Genomic DNA, 27,425 nt, shown 5'->3' with positions numbered 1-27,425 from the left:
TCTGTTTTGTTTTGCTTTTATAATATTTCTTCCCTCTGTTTTTCATATTGGATCATTTGTATTGATCTATTTTCAAGTTCACTGCCTCTTTCACCTATCACTTTTATTCAGATGTTAAGCCTATCTAGTAATTTAAAAATTTTATATATTTCTCATCTTAGTTCGAGATTTTCTATTTTGCCCTCTTCCATACTTTATAAGTTTTTACATACTTTTGAGCATGTTTTTCTTTCCCTCATTGAGCATAGCTATAACAGCTTCTTTAAAGTCTCTATCTGCTATTGTCAACATCTAAGTCACCTTGAGTATGTCCTCTGCTTATTGTGTTTTCTTTGGGGAATGAATCAACTTTTCTAGTCCTTCAAATGTCAAGTAATTTTGGATTATATCTTGACCATTGTGACTGCTATGCTGTGAAGACCATGGATTCTATTATGTTTCTCTCAAAAGTGTTGCTATTTTTTGTTTTGGAATGCAATTAAATTGGTTGGACTCAAATAGAAAACTCTGTCTCAGGGTGGCAGTTCAAATCTCAGCTAAGTCTCTTTATCCTTAGTAGGGTGCTTTGGGTCTGCTCTGTGCATGAGTGGTTCTGGGGTCAGTCTGTGATTTGAAAAGAGTTTGCACAAAGAATCAAAAGCTTCACCTCTCTCATATTCTCCTTTCCAGGACTCTTTTTCATTTTTTTTTTCTTTTTTGAGAAAAAGTCTTGCTGTGTCACCCAGGCTGGAGTGCAGTGGCTTAATCACAGATCACTGCCGCCTCAACCTCCCTGACTCGAGCAATCCTGCTACCTCAGCCTCCCAAGTAGCTGGAACTACAGGTATGCACCACCACACTTGGCTAATTTTCTTAAATTGTTTGTAAAGATGAGGTTTCACTATATTGCCCAGGCTGGTCACAAACTCCTAGACTTAAGTGATCCTCCTGCTTCGGCCTCCCAAAGTGTTGGGATTACAGGCATTAGCCATCATGGCTGACCTCTTCTCTCACTTTTTCAGCAACCGTGAGTCCTCTGAACTCTGTTCTCTGGTTCTTCATGCTAGAAAATTTGTGGGCTTTCTATCAGAGTTTTGGTGCTCAAGCACTGAGGCTACAGTCTGCCCTCATGCTAAAAACTGTCAAAACAGAAAACTCACCTGTTACAGCCTTTTTTTGTCTTTACCCCAAAATTTGCCTGCTTTTGTTCAGTATCCTGAGCCTTCAGTGTAGCTGCTTTTGTCTTTTGTCCAGAGTTTATAACTGTAAACTAAAGTTCAGTCTGGTAAGGGTTTACTAAGCCATGCTGGAAACAAACTCTTCTTCCATCATTTCTTTAAAGTAAAATTATGTTAAGTGCTGAGAGTAAGACATGATAATGAAGAGTAAGGGAGCAATAGGTCATAATAAAAGCAAGGTGCGGCCAGGTGTGGTGACTAATGCTTGTAATTCCAACACTTTGGGAGGCAGAGACAGGTAGATTACTTGAGGTTGGGGGTTCAAGACCAGCCTGGACAACATGGTGAAACCCTGTCTCTACTGAAAAACACAAAATAATTAGCTGAGCATGGTGGTGATGTTCACCTGTAGTCCCAGTTACTCGGAAGGCTGAGGCAGGAGAATCACTTGAATCTATGAGGTGGAGGTTGCAGTGAACCAAGATCGTGCCACTGCACTCCAGCCTGGGTGAAAGACGGATACTCCATCTTAAATAAATAAATACATAATAAATAACTAAATGCAAGATGTTGGTATTGGGTGTCTAAGAAAGGTATTAAGGGGATCAGAAAATATTGCAATGAGGAATCTCTAACTAGGTGATCCTTTGAAATCTAGGAAGTATCTGGGAGATCTCTCAACAGGAAAGACTTAATACTAGAATCATCACAAACTTCAGTCTTTAGTGGAGCAACTGGCAATGGTAAGACTGACAAGAGAGGGCCCATTTATTATGACTAAGATTGAGGTGCAAGAAAACAAGGTAGAAGCCCAGCCAGACCCCAAAAGAGGTCTGGATACAGATTGTACATGTGCACATGTAGATAAAGGCAGGTGTGCATTGATGCTGAGTCGCAGTATGTTGATGAGAGCTCCTATCTTCAGTAAGGGTTGGAACCAAGAGCCCTGGGTAAAGGAAAGTCTTCCAAAAGGCATCAAATAACCTCGGTTTTAGAAGCATAGAGGCTAGAGGCAGAGACTGGTTCCTTTCATTGTTGTAAAACCGGTTTACAGAAATATTAAGTTTCCAATAGCTCCATTGCCTCATCTTTTTAAGGAAGATACTCCTGTTTTATGTTTTTTGTATTCTTCATAGCAGTGTTTATCAAGCAGGATGTGCAGTCACTTGGCATATTTTTAAAATGAGAGTCAGTGCCTCTGGAGTGGGGCCTAAAATCCTGCATGTCTATTTAGCTCCCAGGTGATACCAATGCTGCTGTGGCCCACACTCTGAGTGGCAAGGTTTTATATAACCGCAATAACAGAAATAAACCTCTTTATTTGATCTATCCATTTGCCTTCAAAACCAGATAATATCCTCCATGTTCTAACATGCCATCCTTCTAAGACTCCCAAAGAGCCCTGTGTAACAGACCAGCAGCCTAATGATCTGGTGTGTCCTAACTAACCATATCCAGCCCAGCCCTCATTCAGCACAGTCTTCCTCCCTGCTCACCATCCTTGTGTTCTCCTCCTATGCTTTCTCTTTCTAGCCCTATTTCCTAGAGTGTAATTCTTTCAATATAGGGATTATATCCTTTCACCTAGGTCAAGGCCCTTTATACACCTAATGTGGCCAATAAACATTTGAGCTATTGATAAATACAATAGGTTCAATAATCTATATCCAAACAAAGGTGAGCCAAGAACTTTGGGCAGCTGATCTCCTATCCCCCCCCCCCCCACACATGGTACATTTCAGTACCTTCAATATATTTTGGTACCTTCAATAAGCCAATGCCCATAGCTTCTACCAGTGAGTGCAGTGTCCTGTGTATATTTCAGATATGGTACTGGAGGATTCTAGAAAAGCTCTGAAAGAAATAGCTAACCTTTGCATTAAAAGCAATAAACTATGTAAGTATTTTTGCAGTTAAATTATTGGTTTTAATGAATTTTGAAATCATCTTCACTGGTATAGGAGAATAATGCTGTTTCTCTGGAAAGTTAGTCTTGGATAAAGTTGGATGGCTTTTTTTCACAATTTTTTCCCTTTTTTTTTAATACTTGAAGTTCTAGGGTACATGTGCACAACATGCAGGTTTGTTACATACGTCTACATGTGCCATGTTGGTGTGCTGCACCCATTAACTCATCATTTACATTAGGCATTTCTCCTAATGCTATCCCTCCCCCAGCCCCCACCTCACGACAGGCCCTGGTGTGTGATGTTCCCCACACTGTGTCCAAATGTTCTCATTGTTCAGCTCCCACCTATGAGTGAGAGCATGCAGTGTTTGGTTTTCTGTCTTTGCAATAGTTTGCTCAGAATGATGATTTCCAGCTTCATCCATGTCCCTACAAAGGAGATGAACTCATCCTTTTTTATGGCTGCATAGTATTCCATGGTATATATGTGCCACATTTTCTTAACCCAGTCTATCATTGATGGACATTTGGGGTGGTTCCAAGTCTTTACTATTGTGAATAGTGCCACAATAAACATATGTGTGCATGTGTCTTCATAGTGGCATGATTTATAATCCTTTGGTTATATACCCAGTAATGGGATCACTGAGTCAAATGGTATTTCTAGTTCTATATTCTTGAGGAACCACCACACTGTCTTCCACAATGGTTGAACTAGTTTACGGTCTCACCAACACTGTGAAAGTGTTCCTATTTCTCCACATCTTCTCCAGCACCCGCTGTTTCCTGACTTTTTAATGATCTCCATTCTAACTAGTGTAAGATGGTATCTTATTGTGGTTTTGATTTGCATTTCTCTGATGGCCAGTGATGATGAGCATTTTTCTATGTGTCTGTTGGCTGCATAAATGTCTTCTTTTGAGAAGTGTCTGTTCATATCCTTTGCCCACTTTTTGACGGGGTTGTTTGATTTTTTTCTTGTAAATTTGTTTACGTTCTTTGTAGATTCTGGATATTAGCCCTTTGTCAGATGGGTAGATTACAAAAATTTTCTCCCATTCTGTAGGTTACCTGTTCACTCTGATGATAGTTTCTTCAGGGAAAAAAGACTTTAGGTAACTGGACCTCAGACAATCATCTTGTTGAATCTCTCCATTGGTTTTTCTTTAGTGAGTCTATTGTAGAGCCTGAGAAAATATCTGCCTCTGTAACCCCAGAGGAATTATTGGGATGTCAGAGGTAGAGGAAAATGGGCCACTGTACAGCTAAGAACAGATGCTTGGGCAAAGGTAGAGCCACTGCTCACTGCTCTGGCTTTCACAGGTATTCTTATAGGTAATTATTTTGGGCTATACCACACATCAACCAAAATCATAAGACTAGAGACAGTCAAAGGTATATATACTAACAACTACAAGAACAATAATGTTAATAATTTACCATGGGACAAGGTTTTAGAAGGCCATTTAGTATGTTTTCTCACTTGATCATACGAAGACCCTGTGAGGGGCCCACGGCAGGTAGTATGAATCAATTTTATAAAAAAAGATAACTGATCATGCCTGTAATCCCAGCGCTTTGGGAGGCCGAGGCAGGTGGATCACGAGGTCAGGAGATCAAGACCATCCTGGCTAACACAGTGAAACCCCATCTCTACTAAACAGACAAAAAATTAGCTGGCTGTAGTTGGCGGGTGCCTGTAGTTTCAGCTACTCGGGAGGCTGAGGCGGGAGAATGGCGTGAACCTGGGAGGCGGAGGTTGCAGTGAGCTGAGATCACGCCACTGCACTCCAGCCTGGGTGACAGAGCGAGATTCCATGTCCAAAAACAAGATAACTAAGAGCCAATAGAAAAATGAGTCACTCAGACTCACACAGCTGCTAAGTGATGAACCAGAACTCACACTAAAGTCTCCTAATTCGATATCCAGTGTTCTCCAACTACCCCATTTTGCTCACCAACTCTGTTAGCCATAAGTAAACAGAGTGTAGCCACAGGTATAAAGGGAATTGCTAGAAAATGGCTTTTTAGAAAGAGAATGAGATGGGTTCAAGCAAGATTTTAGTTCCTGAACCCAAAATATGTTGTTTTGCAGTATAGACAGTCTGTCTAGAAACAGGCTGGTGGGTTTCACATAAACCGGCCAGACAATGGAATTGCCTTCCCACCTTAAGACTTTTCTTGATGCAGAAATGCTGACCAAATGAGATCTAAGAGCAAGTTCAGATTCCTCAAAATTAGTAGGAAGTTACAGGAGATACCAAAGGAAGAGATATCTATACACATATGCCTGGATAATAGCCTACGACCACTATGTCCAACAAGAAGTCACACTTTTGGGATCTGGTGAGGGTAGAAACAGCCTACTGGTATACTTGATGCTATCAATTGATCAAGAAGCAAAATAAACATCGGTAGAGTTTTGTTCTGATTATCAAAGCAGAAATGACTGTAGAATTTTGCTATTAACAGTATGTTATACATCTTATGGAAATAGAGGAGTGCCATGGAAGTCCCACTTAGATTCTCTTTACCAAGCAATGTGTCCTTCCCTCAGCTGCAGGGAGTGTTAGCTGCTAAGAGGTCACAGCTGGACTCTTCTGCTGATACTTGTCCTCAGCAAATGAAAGCCACCTACCTTGGAAATATCTGGGAGTCTGTGCCTTCCCCATGGAGGTGTGGCACACACAGAGATGGCTTAATATGAGTTACAAAGGGGCTGCCCTTTGCCTCAAGGTGGAATAACTCTGTAAAACTATTCATTCTCCAGAGCTCCCTGGGATTAGGGATTAGGCTTGTTCTAGGCATAGCTGAATGGACATCTTTGCTTAGCTTCTTTCCCTGAGGTTTCACCTGAGCACTCTCCTGCAATAAATCACTTGCATCACAATGCCATGTCAGGCTCTACTTGCAGGGAACCAAACCTAAAATAAGGAGTAGTGCATTAATCCAAAGGGATTCTATTTTGCTCCCCTGACCCAAGATTCATTTACTAGGTAGCAGGAAATCTTGTATTTTGTGTGTTTACGCTGAAAGACATTTCTCTTTTTAAATGTAGGGCATGGTAATGACCTACATTATGCCTTTGGGCATGTTATGATATATTATACCTTAGGGAATAATCATGATTGCTGATATGTATTGAATATGTACAATTTGCTAGGCTCTATAACAAGGGCTTTAGTATTATAGCATTTAAGTTTTATAATAATTCTCTGAAATAGGTTCTATTATTATCATTCCCATTTTATAAGAAACTGTGACCCAGAAAGGTTAGTTCCTCTGTCCCAAGATCACATAGGTGGCAAGAGTCAGAAACAAAATTTGAACCCAGTTCTATGTGACTACAGAGCCCAAGCTCTTAACCATGATATTGTATTGTCTCTCCATACCAAGTCAGTTTTTTGCAAAATGATTGCTGAAATGACCAGGTAATTTGGGAAAATTCTTCACAAACTGCCTACTTAACATATTCGCTTGCATAATTAATGAAATTCCACATCAATTTAGTTAATTGTAACATCTCAAGATCCTCCTGCCTAGAGGATCCTGGGTGAAGATGAGGTCTGACTGGGGCATTTCTCACTGGACTGTGGTAGGACTTGAGGGCTGGATATCTCTTACCCTGGGTCTCAGGATGCAGATATAAAGTCATGCATTGGAGGAGGCTCATATCTAAAACTGGGATTGGGCCGGGCACAGTGGCTCACATCTGTAATCCTAGCACTTTGGGAGGTCAAGGCGGGTGGATCACCTGAGGTCAGGAGTTTGAGACCAGCCTGACCAACATGGTGAAACCCTGTCTCTGCTGAAAATAATAATAATAATAATAATAATAATAATAATAATAAAATTAGCTGGGTATGGTGGTGGGTGCCTGTAATCCCAGCTACTTGGAGGCTGAGGCAGGAGAATCACTTGAACCTGGGAGGCAAAAGTTGCAGTCAGCCGACATTGTGCCAGTGCACTCCAGCCTGGGCAACAGAGCAAGACTTCATCTCAAAAAAATAAAAAATAAATAAAACTGGGATGGTATTGTAGATTGAGCACCCCAAGAAACAGGCTCTGAGATAAGGACTTAGGTAAAATTTATCTAGAAGGAAATTCCAGAAAGTACCAGTAGTGGAGGGGGAAACTGAGTCAAGGAGAGTCTCGGGGAGACTGTATAAAACACAACTCAGAATTGGTTTATTCTAGGAGCAAAGAAGCTGGAGGTTTTATCTACCAATCTGTCATTGGTGATGGTTTCCTTGTGGGGATGTTAACTCCCTGGGACTTCTGCCTACTATGGGAGGAAGCTCGGCACGCTCCTGCAGTCTAAGAACTTGCTCAGGCAGCATTGTGGTGCTTTCAGTAAGAGTCACCCACACGTAAAGGAATATAAATGCCAAGAGGATGTGGAGAGGAAGTGTGACAGCATTTACCATAGGTAACAAAACTAGAACTTTAGGGTCATGTATTCAAAGGTTAGAAGGGCAAGTAGGAGCCATAGTGTGTGGCCAACATGGAGTATGTTGTGAACAGAAGGAAGAGCAAAGTGAGAAAGAGCAGAACAAGTCAGTGGAAGTTGGCCTGAAGCAATTTGAAGAACATTGCTGCTGAGACATATGCACCCAGTTTGCATGGGTGTATTGGACCCATTTAATGGTGATAGAGGTGGTAGACTATTAGGATATCAAGTGATGATCCATACTTGGTAGCATATCTACCATTCCTAAGACCATCTCTGTAAAATGGCAATAATATTTACCTACCTCCAGAGTGAGAGGCTAAATATCCTCAGACCGTTTAGAAAAAAGGATTCTCATTTCTGCACTTCTGGTTAAGGTATTCTTAACCGGAAACACAGAAAATCTCACAGAATCAGACATGTACCAGTGTGTGTTCTGTGCATGCCAATTTAATCCTGGTTTCAAGTGCAAGAAAAATGGCTTGCATCCTGAAGCCCATTAGGGAACATTGCCTATACTATTGGGTTAGAATTGCTGCTGTTTGCGTATCACTGCTAAGCTAGGATAGGTGAAATCCATTACCTAAGAAGATTCTCTGTTTGAATGAGCCACTCTTGTAAAACTATAAAAGCAATGCTTCACTGAATAGCCAGGTATAATAGGATGGAGGCCCACTAGCCTTCCATGGATTTACTAATAGAAAAAGAAGGAATTAGAAATCAAGGAAGTACTAAGATGCCTAGTGAGATATTGGAGGGTGTTTGGGGACCTCATTCTGAGAGAAAATGAATGAAAATATAGTGTTGATCTTGTGCTAGAACTTGAATGAGAAATCTCAGACGAAGCCAATCCAAACCAGTTGTGGATAGTAAAACTCAGCACAGTTTTGAAAACAAGTTGTTTCAAAACTACAAGATAAGGAGAGCTGAAGGTCAGGTCCCCATATGTATTATCCTTTGGAAGATAAACTGCCTCTAACAGGGTCAATCAGGTTTGCTGCCTGGCTTTGATCTGTTTATGCCCAGCTGCCTTGAACCTTATTAATGTCCTGAGGATGAACAAGTAACCTGGGTTATGTTTTTGGATAACTAATATTGTAGTTTATATAGTTACTTTAAGAGTAGGTCATCTCTGATGTCCTGTGGTTGCCTTTGAAGGGTTTAAAGGAATTAACAAAATAGAGGGGATGAGGGGGAAGGTAGCGTAAAAGGGATGAGAAAGTGCATGAGTTTAGAATCAGACAAACCCATAGCAAACCATGCCTCTACATGCCTCTAGCCATGTGACTTTAGGTAAGATTTTTACCCTTGTCTGACATAAGTTTCCCCATCTATAGGAAAAGGAACTAGTAGAACCTGTCTCATAGGACCTCATGAAAAGAAAAGAAAATAATGCATCCTAAGTGCCTAACACAGTGCCTGGGTGCTTAGCAAGTGCACAATAAGTGGTAGCTATCGTTGTTGCCGGGGAGAAACAAAATCTGTATTTCCGTTGCTGTATTAGATGCACTGCATACATTTTTTAACAAAAATAATTGTATCAAAACTAAGTTATTTTGTAAGTAGGTATTATTATCCCTATTTTAAGCTTGAGAAAGTCAGAGGATCTGAGTAAATTGCTCCAAGTCCCATGGCTGGTGAGGGATGGAGCAGGAATTAATACAGGCCTGACTGACTCCAAAGTCTAAGCACTTGGCACTGCAAATGCTTCCTTCTGTGTCCTGGAGAGGTGCTCACACATATGCTCAGCTCCACTGGGCATTTAGCTGGCATGAAATATTGTTGAAGGATGTTCTTGTTGGAGTTGCCACAGCAGTGACAAGTGTCCATCAGTGAGTGCTTGTGTATGCTGCTGCCCTTCTTGCATGTTTCCCGGGGTGGGGTGAGGGGTGTGGGGAGGGAAATTTTCACACTGTCAGGGGAAGTTTACACAGACCCAAATTTCTCAACGCATCATCTGTGGCTTACAGTGGGCTATAAGAATTTTCCTGATGGTCCGAAAACTGATCCAGAAATGCAAGTCCTTCTTTCAGTTCTTATGATACATCAGTTTTTATGATGTGAGTTTTATAAATGACTGAGCCACTGAGGCCTTTAACCTAAGGGTTGCTAAAAATTGGTATGTGTAAACTGAGGTTAACACATTACCAGAATTTGCCAACAATTTGGGCTTTAACACCTGGCAAAGCTATAGAGGGCATGTACATAGAAGAGGTGGTTAGAAACTCCACCATTTCAAGAAAGAGCTTTATCAGTATTGTTTAAATTTGTTATCAGTAAACACCTAGGCAGTTCTTACTATGTAACAGGCATTTTATCAGCATTTGGAAATGTTAACTTGTTTTCAGTCTTCATAACATTCCTATTTCAGTATTTCCAAATTGGAAAATGGAGGCACAGGAAAGTTATGAAGTCACCCAAAGTCACACAGCTAGGGAGTGACAAGCTAAGATTTGAAGACAGGTGGTCTGGCTTTGGAGTCCACACTCTTAGCCACTGAATTTCTTCTTGTTTTGTCACTGAAAGTTTCTTTTGGTGTGAATTGTTTGGGTGTTGTAACACATGAACACATAGCTGGGCTCAAAGTTTCTAATTACTAATATTTAACAACAAAAAACCAGAACTACAACATAGGTTGAGCATTTACTTTGTGCTAATCACAGTTCTAAGCATATATTTATTCATTATCCTTTTACTCTCCTATTTTACAGATTAGGAGATTGAGGAATAGAGAGGCTAAGTAACTTGCCCCAAATCACTTTCACAGAGCTAGTAAGTCATGAAAGTGGGGGTTCAAACCCAGGTAGTCTAACTCTAGACCTAATGCTCTTAATCGTATTCTATTGCAGTTCAACAGTGGGTCATCTGCACCTGGTGAGCTCATTCTCCATCAGAAAGTAAGGACAAGTAGGCTACTTGAACTAGGAAGGATTTTGAACTCCTTACTATAGGCCACTTTCAATGGTGGCAAGAGAGGTTAGAGTCAGCATTCACAAAGGCAGCGAACCACAGAGAAAAATATAGCATTTTGGAGCAGGCATAGCTCTGGTGTTAGCAAAGAAACAAGGGAAGAGCAGACATAATGCCAGAATAGAATGTATCTCCCAAAATAGAGATACAAGAAGTGACAGCTCAGTACTGGGCTCCAGGGCCAGAGCCCTTCCCATATGGCCACAGATAAGTAGTGTACTTTCACTCCACCTGGTTTCCTCATCAGCAAAACATGGATGACGACAATCCCCACTCCACAGAGTTTTGTGAAGAGTGAAAAAATAATAAATGTGATGTTCCTGGCATCATTTTGGAAGCTTATGTTATTCAGTGATAGTGAAATGTCTCCAATCATCTGACTTACATCATTTTTTAAATAATAAAGTTCAAACCTCTGATTCAAACACATGATAGCTATGGCCCTACCTTGTCGGGCCTTATTTGATTTTTTCCCCTTTCCATTATACTTGGTTTCTTAAAAAAGAATAATATTGACAGTACTCTGATAAATCACATAACCTTTAGTCCTGAAAAAGTAACTGATTATTTTATAAGCTACGGTGATATACCAACAGCTCTATTGGCAGCATCTTATTTAATTGTATTTGGGACTGCAATGTATTGTCTCTGGGTCACAACTCCATTTTTATGCAATTTGGTGGGTGGCTATGGATTTTGGGTTTGTTTCAGGAGCCATTACTTTGCCAATCCAATCTGCATAATTCCATTTGCTTGTCTTTAGAAGGAGAGACCTTGCCAGATCTATTGACTCTTACAGGAAGATTTGAGGGGCATGAGATTTTTTGTTGTTGTTTCCTTCATACCAACAAAAAGGAACAGACCTGAAAAAGGTCATTCCATTGCTACATGTAAGTGCACAGAGAAACAACGTATCTCTTCCACAATAACAAACAAACAGTTAAAAAGCATTGCACTGGATGGCACTCCATAGAATCCTGGGGAACAAAAAAAAAAAAAAAAAAAACTGTTTCCCATTCAAATCTTGAAAAAATGTATAGAAATTAGATTTTCCCCAAGATCCTCATTCTTCCTCATCAGGCATCCCTCTGGGACAGTGATTTTAGTTTGCATTGGCATCACTTGGGGAATTTGATAAAGATACAAATTCCTGAGACCTGCCTCCAGAGGATCAGATCCACTAAGTATTGGATCAAGCCCAAGTAACCTATGGATTTAGAAGGTTTGACAATCTTCCTTCCCTTTTCTGTTGTCCCCTCAGATTCTCATATGAATGGGTCCCTGTACTACATTTCAAGAAGTTCTCTTGACAGCTACATACATTGTTGTCATACTATTTTTTTTTGTTTGTTTTAAAGGTGAGTTTTAAGGGGTGCTTAGACAGTCTTGTAGAAATAATGTATTTGAAATTGATAAGAAAAAGTCCCAGGAATGGTATTTTTGTCTGGTAGCAAGGAGAAAAAAGAGCAGAGATTCTAGAGTTAGGCAAACTATAATTCAGTCCACACTCAGTCACTTATTAGATGGATGACCTGGGAAATTACTTAATGTCCATGAGCTTCAGTGCTTTATCTATAAAATGGGAATAATAAACCCTGAAAGTTTACTCTGAATGTTAAGTGAGACGTTTTAGCTGGATACAGAAAAGATGTAAACAAGCGCACCTGCCTTGTGTCTGGATAAGAGAGTTCATAATATGTACTGAAGTGTCCCTTTTCAAAAATAATGCTGATGTTTTTTAATAAATAAAAAGAACAAATATCAGTCATTTTCTGCTGTGTTGAAATGGGGCCTTCCTGGAGCCCCGAACTTTTTTAAAAAACCTTGTGCAGATGGCTTCCTGGAAAAATAATGAAGGCTGAGCAGATTCCACTGAAGGCCCGCAGGTGATGTGACCCAGACGCAGTCTAATTCAGTGATGACTGATTGCTTTGGAATAGCTCCTGAGAAGCTCTGGCCTCCAAAGATGCAAAAAGCCTGCTGATTACAGGCTGCAGGAATGAGCTTGTTGTCATGGTCCACGCGGCCAAGGTGGCCCTCAAACCCGAATGAAAGTGTAGAAATCAGTGTCAAACAGGCCTACAAAGACACTGTGGTCCCAGCATTCTTTTCTTCATGGTAGGGACCACGTTCATGTGAAGCCAGCAATATCTCTTCCTCTGGGCTGAGCTCAGCAGGTTCAGAGGGTTGGTTGACAAACTTTCCACATCCAGTCTCTCAGTCATAATATGAGCCATTAGCTCTTCTAAAGGCAACACTAGGCTGCCAAGTCACTCCATAAGTTCAGTTTGATGCTAGCTAGGTTTTCCATAAGGCAGACTGAGCATAAAAAAACTAATAACTGTTATTTCAACAAGGCATTAAAATAATTGCCATGGTTAAAATTAAAACATTATTAGTCATGTACCTCCTTACTGTTCTGTTTTATGTTGTTTTTATATTAAATCACACGGCCGGGATAGATTGGGGAGCTACATGTTTTTCAGGACTTGAGCACTCTGTAGGTCTTAAATGTCCTGGGTCTTGGCTGCTAAAGGCAGAGTTAAGCAGGTGACTACTCCCTTGATTGACTTGGAGGGGTACTCACGTCAACCCTCCTGCACCCAAAGCTGTGCTCCAAAATATTTCCTCCTGCCTAAGGTGTTGGAGGTTTCTGTGAAAATGAAAATGTTATCTTAAATCATTGAGTCACTATTGCAGATGAATACCAAATATACATGCTCAGTGTTGCAAAGAGTATGGTCCTGAAAAGATAAGGAGTAGGTCACAGGTGCTATTATGACAGGGGCACGCTTTCATTTTAAATATTCAGAGAGAAAAAATGAATCTAAATATAAGAGGGCAGCCCTTCAAGTGGGAGTGGGTCACAGAGCAGCACACTGAGCAGTTTGGAGAGTATATGAGTGACCTGGGGTAGGTAGAAGGATTAAAAAAAGAGGAATGATGCATTGTGTCAATTCTATCAGAAACGTGTTGGTTTCATAACCACTGAGAGACAGTGCCATGCTTTCTAGTCAGAAGGAACAGAACCTGGGCCTTTCCTTGCCTCAACTTCAAATCCTGCTCTCAGATGCAGATTTCTCTATCTACAAGTAAGTAGAATCTTACAGCTCCCATTCTAGACATGAGAATAAAAGAAGATTGCATCATCAAAGATCAGTTTGTGTTCACTCAACGTGGGCTTATTTTTATTTCTAATTGCCATTTTACCTTGGTTTCCTTGTATTATTTCATTCTGAAAGTCTTTTCTCCCTGAGTCATAAACTCTTTGAGAGAAGGAACCCTGCTTTCTTTAGCATCTCCCTCAGTGCAGAAGACCTGAGCAAATGCCAGGTGACTGATTGATTACCTGATCCTTGTCCTTCAACACATGTCCATTTGGCTTCAGTTCCTATGGCTGACTCAGTGCTCCTGTACCAGCCATGAGAAGTATGAGGGCTTGGGTCCCAAAAGCAAGCTTTGTTGGGCTATTCAGGCAAGCAGAGTGTAGAGGGGCAGGCTAGGGGAGAAATGCTGTATCTGCCAAACATTTCCTTGAAGATATAGATTATTGAACAATGCCAAAGATTCCAATGATGCCACTCTTATTGCCATCCAGAAGTCAAGTGAAACTGATGACTTGCAAATATACTGTTGCTTTTTACCTTTTTTTTTTTTTTTTTTTTTTTTTTTTTTTTTTTTTAGCTGGTGTGATTCTGGTAAGACTCCTTTTACAGTAGTACCATAGTACTTTATCAGGGATATGTCCATAGGATTGCAATTCATTTATTCACTTGTTTATTTAGTATCTTTACTAAACAACTGCTATGTGCCAGGCACTTTGCTAGAGATTGGAATGTGACGTTAGAGCACAAAGAACACGAGTTTGCTGTTAATCATCTACCAGAAAATTACTCCTTCTCTTCCCCAACCAATCCTCATAAAAGAAGCCAGAACAGGGACTACCATACACTCATTGCCCACTGTTGTTAGATATTTGCATATGTTTTCTAATTTAATCCACACAATAAACCTTCATAAAACTAAAGCATGGAGAAGTTCAGAAACTTCTCCAAAGTCCCATACCTACCAAGTGTCAGAGCCAAGATTTGAACCCAGGCCATTTCTCCACATTACTGGCTGTGTGGGCTTTTCAACATCTTCACCAACACCATGGGTTCCTTCTCAGCAGTATATTGATTCTTATTCCTGTTGATGGGGTCCTATCTGATCACTGTATTCCAAGAGAGTAAAGTGAGGTTTATAGTAGATCCTGTGTATTGTCCTGATTCTATGCAGGCATGCCTCAGAATTGCAACAAATGGCCTAGCAGCTAATGTCAGAACACACACTTCCAGACATATGGAGCCCTCCTTCAACATGACAGACTATGAGTAGCGGTTATCCGTAACTACAAGATGGTGACAATGCTACTTATTGAAGCTCACACAGCAAGTTGCAGACTGCTCTGTAGAGCTATGCTTCACCACATTCTGAACGTGGTCTGGGGACAAACTCATCAAAGGCTGTGCCAGCAAAGCCCAGAACCTTCCTTTGAACTTCCTTTTATTAACTTTGTCACCAAGTCATGACAGATAAACAGCACCCAACTGGGGTTGCTTTGAGCCACAAAAAAGAAAGCATAAATCTATTCTCTGCCCTTTCTTCCCCTTTTTGCTCTTTTCCCTCACACCATGCATCTATGAATCACCAACCCCACCAGTTCCATAACCTAACATGCACTTGAATATGCCCTTATTTTTCATCCCCATCTCCATTGGTTCAAACTCTCATCCTGTGTCACAGGATTATTGCAGCTGCTTCATATCATGTCTTAATCACCATTGTATCTGTTCCATACAGTGATCCTCCCAGAGTAATCTATAATAAACCCAAATCTATAACTCAGCTCTATATTCAAAATATCTCACTAATTCCCCATCAACAACAGAAAAGGCATATCTTCAAAAGCTGCCCTTGCAGAGCCCTCAATGATCTGGCTTGCTTTTACTTTTCAGATTTCTCTTTTGACTATCCCAGTATGAACAGCATAACACTTGTGTAAATATATAGAATACTCTTACCTCTGTGTTTTTGTATGTGCTTTTGCTCCTGCCTCAAAAGCTTTTTCTTATTTTGGTGAATTGCTGCTTAACCCTCAAAACCCAACTAAAATATGGGAAACCTTTTCCTAACCTTCCCAGATAGACTTAGTTGTTACTTCTTCGTGCTTTGAAGTACTTTTTCCACACATTTATTACCACACTTGAATCAAATTAAAATTTATTGGTTAATTAGACTACAAACTACTCAAAGTACCAGCAGATTTCATCACACCTCTCTAGTTTGGGAGTGTCAGTACCTGACACAATGTTCCGTAAGCGTAAGGTTTTTTGCCGCCTTCTTACCAAAATCCAATTTGCTCATTTATAAAATTAGGAGGCTGGGTGAAATTAGCTTTCAAAAATTCTTCTATACAAACAATTTTTATTCAATTAAACCTTACATCTGCATGGCTTCTTCAAGTCTTTGCTCAAATATCAGAGGCCGTCTCTAACCACCCTCTTTAAAAACCACATCCCCACCCGGCCCCGCCCTTCCCCTCTTTGTCTTCATAGTACTTTTCTCTCTGTAATGTACTCCAGAACTTACTTAGGTGTTTTGTTTATTGTCTCTCTCCACTAGAAGAAACCCCTGTGAGGGCAGGACATTTGCTTACATTGTTTACAGCTGCATTTCTGGGACAAAATGATGTCTGCCATATAGTTGGCTCACAATAAATATCTGTTGACTGAATAAACTCTCAGTATTGGAGCTGAAGGGTTCAAAGGGATTATCTCTTCAACTGGACACATGTATCAGTCAATGACACCTAGTCAGTGGTCAAGCAAGGATTAGCTAATTCGTTATCAGAATGTGGTCAAACAGCAAGGACTGCAGGCTGATTGACAACTGTCAGTAATAGGACAGTTTCCCTGGGACAAAGAAATGAAACTACCTAAAAGTTTAAGAACAGAAGTAACCAAGGTAGACCCTGAAAATAATCCTGCCACACAGCATGGCCAGTTTCCACTTGTAGAGCACAATCTTTTATGCATCTCCCACCAGGAAAACTTGTGATGGTGGGTGTGGGAAGGATGCCCCAGGGAAGCTTTTGCCACAAGGCAAAGGTAGAGAAGTGAGCCTTTCTCTGCCTCTCCTTTCTTTGTGCTTTACTCCCCTTTGGAACTGAGTGACCTGTACTCCCTCCTCTCCTTTCCATTAGGGGATCCCTTAAAAAGGCCGATCCATATGGAGGTGCAAACACTGCTGGCAGTTATGATCTTTCTCAAGGGTGCTTGCCAGGAGATACAACATTAATCACAGGAACTAAGCTTTCAACTTAGTTCATATGGAATTAAGGTTCGTACTTTGGCAAGCAAAGGGGGAAACAGTGTATTTCTGTCGTCATTGAATTCCTACCCTGCAATTTGAAATAATCACCTATGTATATTCAAGTGTAACTAACAAAATATTTCTGACATGCCTTCCCATGTAGCCTCATTTATCTCTCTTCCACATTCTAGTTTCCATTTTAAGACAGCCGTGAAGCTACAGTCAATGTATAGAATGTGGTGTGTAGAAAGCAAAAAGCCCCAAATCTACACTTTCCTGTCTGATTATACCTTTGTACTAAAGGAAGTCCTTAAGGGACCACATAGAAAAGTCTATCCTTTCCAATCCTGGGTAATCTGGGGAGGGGAGAGAGAGGAGTCTGATATTGACTGAGGAAGACGAATTGTAAGACTCTTGCTCCCCAAGCCCCTTGATTCAGAGAAAAGTTGCAATAGAGAGGGATCCAATAATAAGCATTCTGATAGGATCAGGAAGCCAGAGAACTTTGAGGTTAGTAAGGGCTTTAGCAAGTATCCATGTCTTTACTAGTGGAAACCTTAATAGAGAGAGCTACTATACTTTCCTGTTTCCAACAAGAAGGCAGTGGCAATGGGATGATGGTCATGGCAGTAGGCTACCAGAAGGCTTCTTGTTTTCTATCATCTGAATAGAACCCAGAAATTCCCATTTGTCCCAGTTAAAGGAGCCCAGGGATGCTTAGAATACAGTAAAACAGCAAAATTCTTCAATTGGAACAAAAAGCCACAGTAGACTCAAAGTTTGAGACTCTGGAAAATTGTCCAGGATCCTGGGCTCCAACTGGGGGTACAAGATAGGACTTGCTGTAGCATAGCAGCCACCAGTTTGGGAAGCAAACCAGACTGGCCACTCTCCAGTTGAACCAGCAAGGATTCCTTTAACTCTGCATAGATCTGAGGAGCCTTTTTCCTCTGCCACCATGAGATAACATAAATTATACCCAGACACAGCCTTGGAAAGGGGCACAGGAAAGAGAGAAAATTTGATAATGTGGTGACTTTCTTAAGAGAACTACCAAGCAAATAGGTCCCTATGAGGAAGATAAGATGGATTATAGGAAAATAAAGTAGCCACATTTGTTTTGCACATCTGTATGTGAAGAGTGAGTATTTTTGTCATCTCAATGCATTTTTCCCACCTAAATACACTGAGGTTAGTAGCGGTTTTCCTAAATTTTTAAGATTACATGTGCCAAAAATTTTGTACCACAAAGTGACTACAAACCTCTAGGCTAAAATTTAAAATCCTGAGTTAAGGTCATGATCCAAGAAAAGAGAGGATTTGCAAACACAGATAGATGATATTCAGCATAAGTTGGAAAAGAGGGGTTAAGAAAGGTTATCACAAGAGCCTCTTCTTGTTTTGTAAAGTTTTAAAAAGTAGAGCCACTTTTTGAGAGAGGGAAACCCAATATTATCAGCATCAATTCAAGCCTGGAACATATCTGGAGATGATACTCTGGAAAGAGTGATTGGATTTCAACAACTAATTAGGAAGAGAATACACAGCTAATATTTCATAAATTAATCCACCCAGAGAGATTGAAGGAGTTGGGGAATGGAACCATGCTTGTCTTGTAAGAGCTAGCTGAGTTATTACTCATCCCTCTCTTGAGCCAAACAGCTGAAGTTAGAGCACATATACCTACTGGGGATACAGAGGACAATGGCTAGGGATAGGGTTGTACCAATCTTTACTTGCTGCTGCCTTTACATCGAGTAGCTACTCATCTCCACTCCAGTATTCAAGATCCACTCGAAGTTTATCCAAGCTTAAGAGAAGTATTTCCTACACACAATCTGCAGCTCCTAAAGGGTAAGGGATAGGGTGAAATAATGGTCCAATATTTGGAAGAGTTTGTGCCTTCTTAGGGACATAGAGTGACACAAGGTTTAGTATCCAGGTTTTCTAGCCAATTTAGAGGAACTAAGTAGAAGTTAATATGAAAATACAATCAAGATAATCAAGCTCCCACCTTCATGGAAAAGGGGAGGGCAAGAGCTTAATCATGAGTACATGTCCCTTGTAGGAATATGGAAATTTACTATGGTGTGTGGCATAATGTTTCAAATAGGTCCTGATTTAGGATCCCTTCTTAATAAGCTTACCTTTCTGTCTCTTACACCCTGTCCAACTGCCATTAAGAGTTAATCATAATGCTGACATCAGGAAGGAGATGATTAAGTCCATTGCAGAAGCAGGAAACTAACCATAGTAGGAGGAGTCTTGGGTAGAGAAAAGTAGGCATTAAGGGAAATATTTGCTTCTTGCAGTTTGGGGCCATTTTGAGAAAAGTAAGAGAAAAGTGAGGCAGGTGGCCGGCCATTAAAGCTTTCATGCTCCTCTTCACACATATTTAGGAGCCAAAAGGAGAGGTGTTGGCTTGAACACATCTAAATAGCTTCGGAGAAGCTCAAGGATTGGAGATAAATGGTAAACTCCCTTCCCTTAAATATATTAGTTTGGGTCTCAGGACCTCAGAAGAAGCCCTCATGGCACCATCTAACATGAAGCAAGATTAGTAGAATTGAGGTGGAGGAGGAGGTGGATGGATAGATGAATAATCCCAAGATAGACCCAGGCTTTTCACCAATAGGTCCATGGCATGCAGGGCACCTAGAAGTTCCTGAATCTCCAAGAAGGGGACAATGTGTGAGAGCACTGGTGGACCTATAGATGGCCAGGGTCAGGATGTATGTGTTTGAAATGGAGGACAAAGGTCCATGGTGTAAAATTGTTGTGGTAAATGTCAACACAAAAGCCAGTAGGACAATAGCACTTCAAACTAGGGAGCAGATCCTCTCAGCAGGGTTCAGCTAGGATCCATCAGAGGGGTTGGAGGCCACCTTTCCCCTAATTGGCACAAAATCACGTGAGCCACATCCCTTCCTGATATACCTGATATATTATATTAGAGAAGTGGAGGCAGAGAAAGAGGAAATCTGAGAATTTAAGCATATGACCTCAAGATTCTGAGCATCCGTGTAAAGGAGCTGCTACATTATTATACTGGACTGTTTATTGGGTTGTCCTAAATTTTATACACATACCATTTCTAAGATGTAGTTGGTTTGTGAGGAACAGCAGATAAGTTATAAAAGTTTTTTGAAAACAATATAATTTCTTTGAGCATCTGAGTATAATAGAATAAGTAATTCTGTTATCCTGGTATATTATACATTAAATTGGTAAGGAAATACTGTCCAAAAAGCCAATTAACAAGAAAACTCTTTTATTGATAGAAAAGCAAAACAAATTTTCCATGAATTCTAATCTTTTTTCTTCTATCTATTGGATATACTCAAGTTCAAAAGTCAGTTTTTCTGTTGTTGTCATCATTGTTACTGTTGTTGTCGTTAATCTCTCTATAGAAACAACCCCTTGCAATCACAACTGTAAGGGAAATATCCCTACCTCAAATGGGTAGGACTTCCTTGAGAAGTCATTGTCTCCAAGTAAAGTTAATTAAATTCTTATTGTCAGCTAAGCATTCATACATGGCACCAATTGTATTATTGGGTTGGTGACATTAATAAGTATTAATGTCAAGCCACATTAGCTGTTTCTCAAATGTTACCAAATAAATAGCAAACCAAATCAGAATCAGATTTACATTCATTCCAATGATTAAACACTCTTACAGATTGGGCAATTTATTCTAATATGAACTGAAACATCTGTGAGTCACAATCACAAGTTCCAATAAAAAATGGCCCAAATAAGTAGGCCTTTCAGATTCAAATTCAAAGTTCAGATTCACATGGGAATGGGACTAAGGAACCTGATCAGATTATATTAAAATTTCTGGTTCTAATTTAACCTGTAACTTCCACATAATATCAGCTAGCAACTGTTCAACTTTCACCTACAGAAAAGCATTAAAGCATATGTCTACATGATAAAAAAATAAAATTTAACCATTATCTAGTTAATACAATTGATGCAGATAGAAATGGTGGAAAAGTCAGATGTCAAGTTTCTTAAAGCTAATTTTACCCATATTATCCAAAAATGATTTATCAAACTAAACAGATAATAGTCATATTTTCACTTTACCTTTAGCTATGCAGATATAAATTGTATCTCTACACAACATATAGGTTGAAAATGAAAAACATCAAACCACAATCCAGGTTCCAGGTTTGTGGTTTAGATGGCCCTAAACCTCTTCTGGATATTTTTGCTTTCCATCTAGATATTTAGACCACATTGATGTGGGTCATAACTTTATCATCATTGCTACATTTGAGTCACTAACCTAGGAAAGGAAGCTTATCTAATTACCAGTTTCCCAAGCTAACCAGGACTCTCCCCTTTCATTATTAAAGAGAAAGTCATTCCGATTTGACCCCAGAGAAATAAGTGCATGCACATACCTGACTTTTCAGTATCCTCTTTGGATAAGAGGATGGAACAACTATTTGGGTTTCCATCTCATTCTTGTAATGACAGAAAAGAGAATACAAAAAGTCAATTGTAAATTTATACAAAACGTATGCATATATAAATACATATCTATGGGTGTATATAAAGTCTAAAGATTATATCCATCTACATCTTTAAGATTCAGAGTCTTGTACAGTTGACATAGTAGTATTCTCTCTCCAAATTTTCTCATTTTTAAAAACAATAAGAATCAAGCATGCCACCTTATTAATACTGAATAGCAAGTGCAGAAGTTAAGCTGTAGCTATAGGGGTTTGAAGCAATTAGTTTGACGGGACATCAGTGAATAAAATCCTTGAAACAAATTTAGCTATTTCCAGATTGCCTTTTGTTTCATAAAAATGAAAACCTAAATGCCCTGTTGGTAGCATCCCAAACTCCTGAGACTGCCAATTGAGCTCTATAAGAAGCAGTGCTTTAAACAAGGTCTGTATAAATTGCTTGGATGTGTGCTTATTGAAATAATTTGGTGTGGGAACTGGCTTACTAGAATTTCATGTAATTTTCTATCTCATAAAAAAATCACAAGTGATACCACTGGAAGCTTAGGTTCTGAGTATATTAAGCTCAGTATGAAATCTGACTCACAAACTGCATCATCTTTACACAGAGCACTATTAAAAATATTAAACTACAGTCAATCAATGGAGAAAGGCATACACATTTAAAGGTGCGCAATAAAAGTGTATTACAGATGTGTGCCCATGTTGAGAGGTATTGAGATCATTTGTTTTACAATATACATAATGCTTTTATTTTTCTTGCTCCTTGCATTCCTTTGGGGAAAAATGATGTAGGACAATTTCATAATTACCCCACAGAGTGTACAGGCTGCTCCTTGGAAGGGGATTGTTATTGCATGCCTTGAATATACTATGATTCATAAGGCAAGAACATATGCGTAGCTTCAGCACCAAGAAAATGGAATCGTTGTCCAGCACTGCTCACAACAGAACATCTTATTGCTTTAATAAAATGGGAAATTATTCACTGTAGAAAGTGCACCAAATAAGGGGAAGAAAATAATATCCATGCACTTATTGGAGCTTATTGGAAATGACGAAGCTCCCTTCTGGGTCCCTGGTTCTATTCAAATTTCAAGTGCAAAAGTCGTTCTGTAATAAAGTATTAAAGAGCTACCACTGGATGAGGGTAAGCTACAAAAATTAATGGACTTTCTTCTTCACAGTGCCTTAGTCATTCTGATGTACAATGTAGAACTCTGATGCACTAAAGGATTCCCTAGTGGCCTGAGGGAGTTAATGCACTCTTTTACCTATTACTAGGAAGTGACTAAGGCACTGGAGAAAAACTGGTTCGTTGTTTAATATATTGTACCCAAAGATTATACCTGGTCTTCCTAATATTACAAGATGGCATGCTTCAGTGATGATCTTCTGTGCTTCAGGAAAGGTGATTATCTTATGGGTGATTAAAATTAAGTTTATTAAATTATTTTTATAAAAGATGCAGACTGAGCTTGGACAATTTAATAGATGACCAGAAATATTAGAGGTAATATTTCCTCTGGATAAGAGCACATGTGTATGGACCAAGCAGACAATTTAGAACAACTAGTTGCTTGGGAGAGGGATGCTCATAGGGGCACTGTTGCCTTACACCCTGCAGGATAGTAAGGACTCTTTTGGTAGAGCTTTCTGCAGATCATTTTCATTCATGCATTTTCCAAAAATTTGAATAGCTGTCAAAGGCTTGATTTCCAAGAGATGCCACTGCATATAACTAATATTGTAATATGCTTCTGGCTTCTTCTATCATTCAACCAAAGGAAACAAGGTGGTAAATAACTATAGACTAATTCCATTTCTAACATAGATGGCCTTGTCTGGCATTAGAAAATAATAAAATATTTATCTTATTTTCTCAGTGTTTTTGTATGTTCAGTGAAGTTAGGACAGACTGAGAAAGAGAGCCTTTCCTTTGCTGCAGGCACAGATTTGTAACTAAACAAACAAGCTGCAAACATTTTTATCCTATAAGTAATTACTGGATATAACTTTTCTTGAAATTCGCATGTCCTGTCATCCAAATTGCCCAACATCCCCACCAGTCTCATCCCCAACCACATACAGTACAAGCAAGCACAAACACCACTGCCTCCAGGTGGTAACTGCATGCAGGGAGAACTACAGGCACTGTTTAAATATTAACCATGTTTTTAATAGATGGCATTCTTGCACATCCATTATTTGTTTGTTTCTGTGGTTGTGTTTTTTTTCTGTTACTTGCAAAAAAAAATAAATAAATAAAGCATGTGTGTCATCTTTTTATAACAGTCTACTACAGAATAAGGTACAAAAGAACACTTCTGGAAACAGCAGAAGCCAGGTCTGCACCACTGAATTTCTCATCCAGTGGTAACCATTATATCAACAGCTGGAAATTAAGAACAATAATATACAGTTTGGAGGACATAGTACAGAACTATAGTTTTTTTCTGTATTTGGTACCAATATAATAAATATATAACAAAGGTGCACTTGTTCTAAAAATGAAACAGAAACATTCTAGTTGGTTAGATACTGCACTTTCAGTACTGCACATCACCTAATACTTTTTTTTTTTTTACAAAAAAGGTAACTTATGCAATGTTTAATAATAAGAAAACCAATAGTACACGCTAACTCGATTGTAGAAAAAGAAGAAAGAACCCAACCAAAAGCCAGAATAGTCACTTTCCAAAAGAGCCCCTCCTCCGCCTTCACAACTAGAGGAAGTAATCAGAACGGTGAGGCGACTTCAGCACCAGACCTGGCTGGACAGCTCCCAAATCCTCTGTAAATCCTGAAAATGTCACAGGTCAAAGGTATATGGGTGGGGGCGGGGCAGGGAGTGAAAGCGTTAGCTTTTTTAAAAAACTCATTTAAAGATTTTAACGTACTTATGCTCGGCCAGCGAGGGTCATTTTAAAAAGTAAATTAAAGGTTCTGTCCTGGAAAAGGTAATAGGTAATAGTTAACCAAAGGGTGAGAAATGGGCTGACTGTGGAGGGGTACCTGTCATAAACACTTTCTGGGGACTATTTTCTATGCCCTCTTGCAGTCCTGGTGCTTAATGTAGACGTTTTCTTTATAATATACTATTGCCTGAGCCCGGCTGAGGGTGGGAATGGGGAGGAGAGGGAAGCTAAAGAAAAAGTGAAAGCTTAGGGGTCAGAGGGGAAGGAAGGAAACTAAACCTTAACTTGACAGCTATGTACATTACCGGGCCCCCTCCCCTCCCTTTGCTCCGGGAATCAATGCCTTTTATATATTTGGTAGCTTGTGCGGTTTCTCCTCCTAATTGAGGGGAGCGCGGGTTGGAATGGGAAGATGCATCCTTCATTGACAATGAGAAATTATGTGATTTGTCATGCGCTTGGATTGTGTTATTAGTATTATAATTACTATAAATATTAATAAAGTATTATTATCAGCATTATTTCTTCTTCCGAGACTTTCCTCGCCCAATATTTACAAATACCGCACAGTGCCTCGGCGGAGGAGAAACAAGAGTAAGGGGAGGGCAGGTAAGGAAACCAGGAAGAGGAAAGAGGGGCCAGAGGAAAATGGAAAAGGAAGGAAGGAGGAAAAAAGCAAGGATGGCAAAGATGATGGAAACAAGGACGGGGAACGAGAGGGGCTAGACGATCAGGACAGTACCACCGTTTGCAAAAGGCCCTCGCCAGCTGTGTCCAAACAGGAGGAAGCTGCGTGTGCTCCTTGGGGACTGGAGGCTGGCGGTGGAGGCGGAGGAGCACAGGGACCCTGGCACGGGAGGCCAGGGGACGAAGAGGACGACGAGGCGTTGGAAGGGGCACAGAAGGGAGAGTCCCGGGGCTGCCTCTCCAGCCGGGTTTCCTTTGTGTGGGTTGGGGCCTGCCTGCCAGGTCGGGGCAGCCCCCCGCCACCGCGGCTGCCGCTGCAGTGATCCCGCTCATATTCCTCCTGAGCCCTCTGCATCTTCCGCTTCTTCATCCTACGCTTGTGGATGTGGAAAGTGGAGAGGGACAGCACGATGAGGCAGAAGATGAGGGTAACCAGGACAATCAGCACCAGCGTGGAGGAGAAGGACTGGAAAAGCTGCTGTCCCACCTGCGTGATGCAGGTGCCGCCGCCACCTGCGCCTGGGCCGCGGGCACCCGTGTTGCCGCTGCCGCTGGCGTTGGGGGAAGCAAAGGTCCGGTTGAGGAGACACGGCGGCAACGCCAGCCTCAGCTCCTTCGGTGCCCTGGCACTCATTGGCGCGGGGCTGGGAGGGGCCGGGCCCACTAGGCTTCCCCTCTTGGGCACACTGTTCCCACCAGCCAAGAAGAGGACGGAGCCCACGCCACCCAAAACTGCTCCCTGTAGCGGGAGCGGGTGTGCGAGCAAGCCAAGGACTAAGGGAGCAACTGCTGGCAAGCAAGGCGACCAAGGAGTGAGCGGCGCCCGAGAGATCCTCGCCGATCCCACCTGGAACGCGTCTCCAAGCGCGCACCTTTCCTTCGCGGAGGCACCAGGCTGCAAAGACACAAAGCTTAGTTAGAATCTCGACCGCTGCCCAGGGGAGTGCGGTCGGGAAGAATCAACCACCACCGCAAAGCGGCCCTCTGGGCACGCTGCCTGAGCTGGGCGCTGCCCATATTTTCGGTCAGTGGACCCCAGCCTGCCCGCCCGTGGCCGTGCACCAGAGCCACCAGCAGCCTGCTCACGCCACTCAACAGGATGGGGTCTACACCGGCACCGCGGAGGTGCAGATTACTCAGCAGATAAGGCAGCCTCCCTTCCGCCCTTCACAACTTTATAATTGCAACAGACAAGCAGCCGCTTCGGATTGAAGTCGCTACTTCCCAGAGCGCCGGCTCTCCTCTTTTCTGCGCCCTCTCGGTGGATGTCTTCGCCTGGATCCCTCCCCTCCCAGCACTCACTCCGGGCCACCGCGCGGGCTCCAGGTACACAGTCCTTCCTTTCCCTCCCCCTCCAGACTTGCCCTCCCTGGACGGCGTCAGAACCCTTGGGTCCCATTCCCAGTGGGATACCCCTGGCACCACATCCCACTCTGCCTCTGTCCGCGACCGCGGCTGACGAGCAGGAACGCGCTCCATCTCTTCTCCAGCCTTCTTCCCTGGCATACTCCCCTCTCTAAAGCAGCTGAAGCATCTTTCTCAGCTGACACATTCCCACAAACGGCCCCCTCCTCCCCATCTCCCTATGCCCCCAACTTGGCAGTAGCCTGATTCTTTCGAGAGGAACTGGAAATGGAAAGAGGAGGGTTCCCGCCTGCAAAGTTTGGGGAACAAACCTTCTTTCAGTCCTTCCTAGACCCAGCCCGAAGGCCCCGAGGCTTTTCCGGCGTACCGGAGCCGGTAGACCCGCAGCGCGCAGGAGAGCCTCCTTGCTGCTCCCAAGAGGCAGCTGCAAACTGTTGCACTGCGGAGCAGCGAGGCAGCGCGCAAGCAAGCCGGGGCAGGGGCAGAGGCCGGGGCCGGGGGCTGGAGCTATGCCCGGGGTGGCTGCACAGGCCCCGTGAGCTGTCCTCCCCACTCGCGCCCTGCCGTCAGGCCACCCCGCCATCAGAAGCCTTTAGTCACACCTTGTCTCTTACCTGGACCGCCAGCTGGCTGCAAGGAGGGAGCCCCCGCCGCGCGGCTGCAGTGGCGGCTGCAGAAGGCGCGGAGTGAATGGGCCAGAGACCGAGCCGCGCTGCTGCTGCTGCCGCTGCTGCCGCCGCCGCCGCCGCCGCCGCCTTCGCCGCCGCTTCAGGGAGCTGAGCTCGCAGCCTATTGCCAGAGAGGCCGGTGACGTCAGGCAGCCACTGCCAGGGCTCCAAGCCACCCCTCAGGCCCCCACCCACCCTAGCACCCCAACACCTTGTCCTAGCATAGCCAGCCGCTGACACACACTTCCCAGTTCGCTGCCCTTCTCCAACCCAGGAAATAGGAGGAGCAACCCGCACCCCCACCCTGCAAGCAACCCACCTTTCTCACTCTCTTGCCTAGGAAGAGTTGAATCTTCAGTTCTCCAGCTGTCTGATTTCGTTCTAGAGCTGACCCTTTGGTCCCAGAATCATATTTTTACACTCTGGATAACCATCTCCCATCGGTGCACAGATCAGACTT

At 41.9% G+C, this 27,425-nt stretch overlaps 1 protein-coding gene across 2 annotated transcripts; it reads right to left on the bottom strand.

The window, feature by feature from the left end:
* Positions 1-20,520: 20,520 nt before the first annotated feature.
* LOC105500989 (chromosome unknown open reading frame, human C11orf87) lies at positions 20,521-27,061 on the bottom strand. 2 transcript variants are annotated; one of them, XM_011926682.1, is made up of 2 exons: positions 26,912-27,061; positions 20,521-25,827 (listed from the first exon to the last, which is right to left on the bottom strand). In XM_011926682.1, the coding sequence occupies exon 2, from the start codon at positions 25,564-25,566 to the stop codon at positions 24,976-24,978; it is 591 nt and encodes a 196-aa protein (XP_011782072.1). In that variant the 5' UTR covers positions 25,567-25,827; positions 26,912-27,061; the 3' UTR covers positions 20,521-24,975. The 2 variants fall into 2 exon arrangements, with proteins under 2 accessions (XP_011782072.1, XP_011782073.1); XM_011926683.1 differs by lacking the exon at positions 26,912-27,061 and adding an exon at positions 26,609-26,730.
* Between the last annotated feature and the right edge of the window lie 364 nt (positions 27,062-27,425).

Source organism: Colobus angolensis, unplaced genomic scaffold, assembly GCF_000951035.1.
Source record: "Colobus angolensis palliatus isolate OR3802 unplaced genomic scaffold, Cang.pa_1.0 Scaffold7, whole genome shotgun sequence".
Lineage (NCBI taxonomy): Eukaryota > Metazoa > Chordata > Mammalia > Primates > Cercopithecidae > Colobus > Colobus angolensis.
The sequence above is the reverse complement of the archived record's forward strand: the minus strand, read 5'-3'. Positions and strand labels throughout refer to the sequence as shown.

Excerpts from the sequence above, each read along its gene's own strand:
- LOC105500989 (XM_011926682.1), bottom strand. The coding sequence starts at position 25,566 with ATGAGTGCCAGGGCACCGAAGGAGCTGAGGCTGGCGTTGCCGCCGTGT.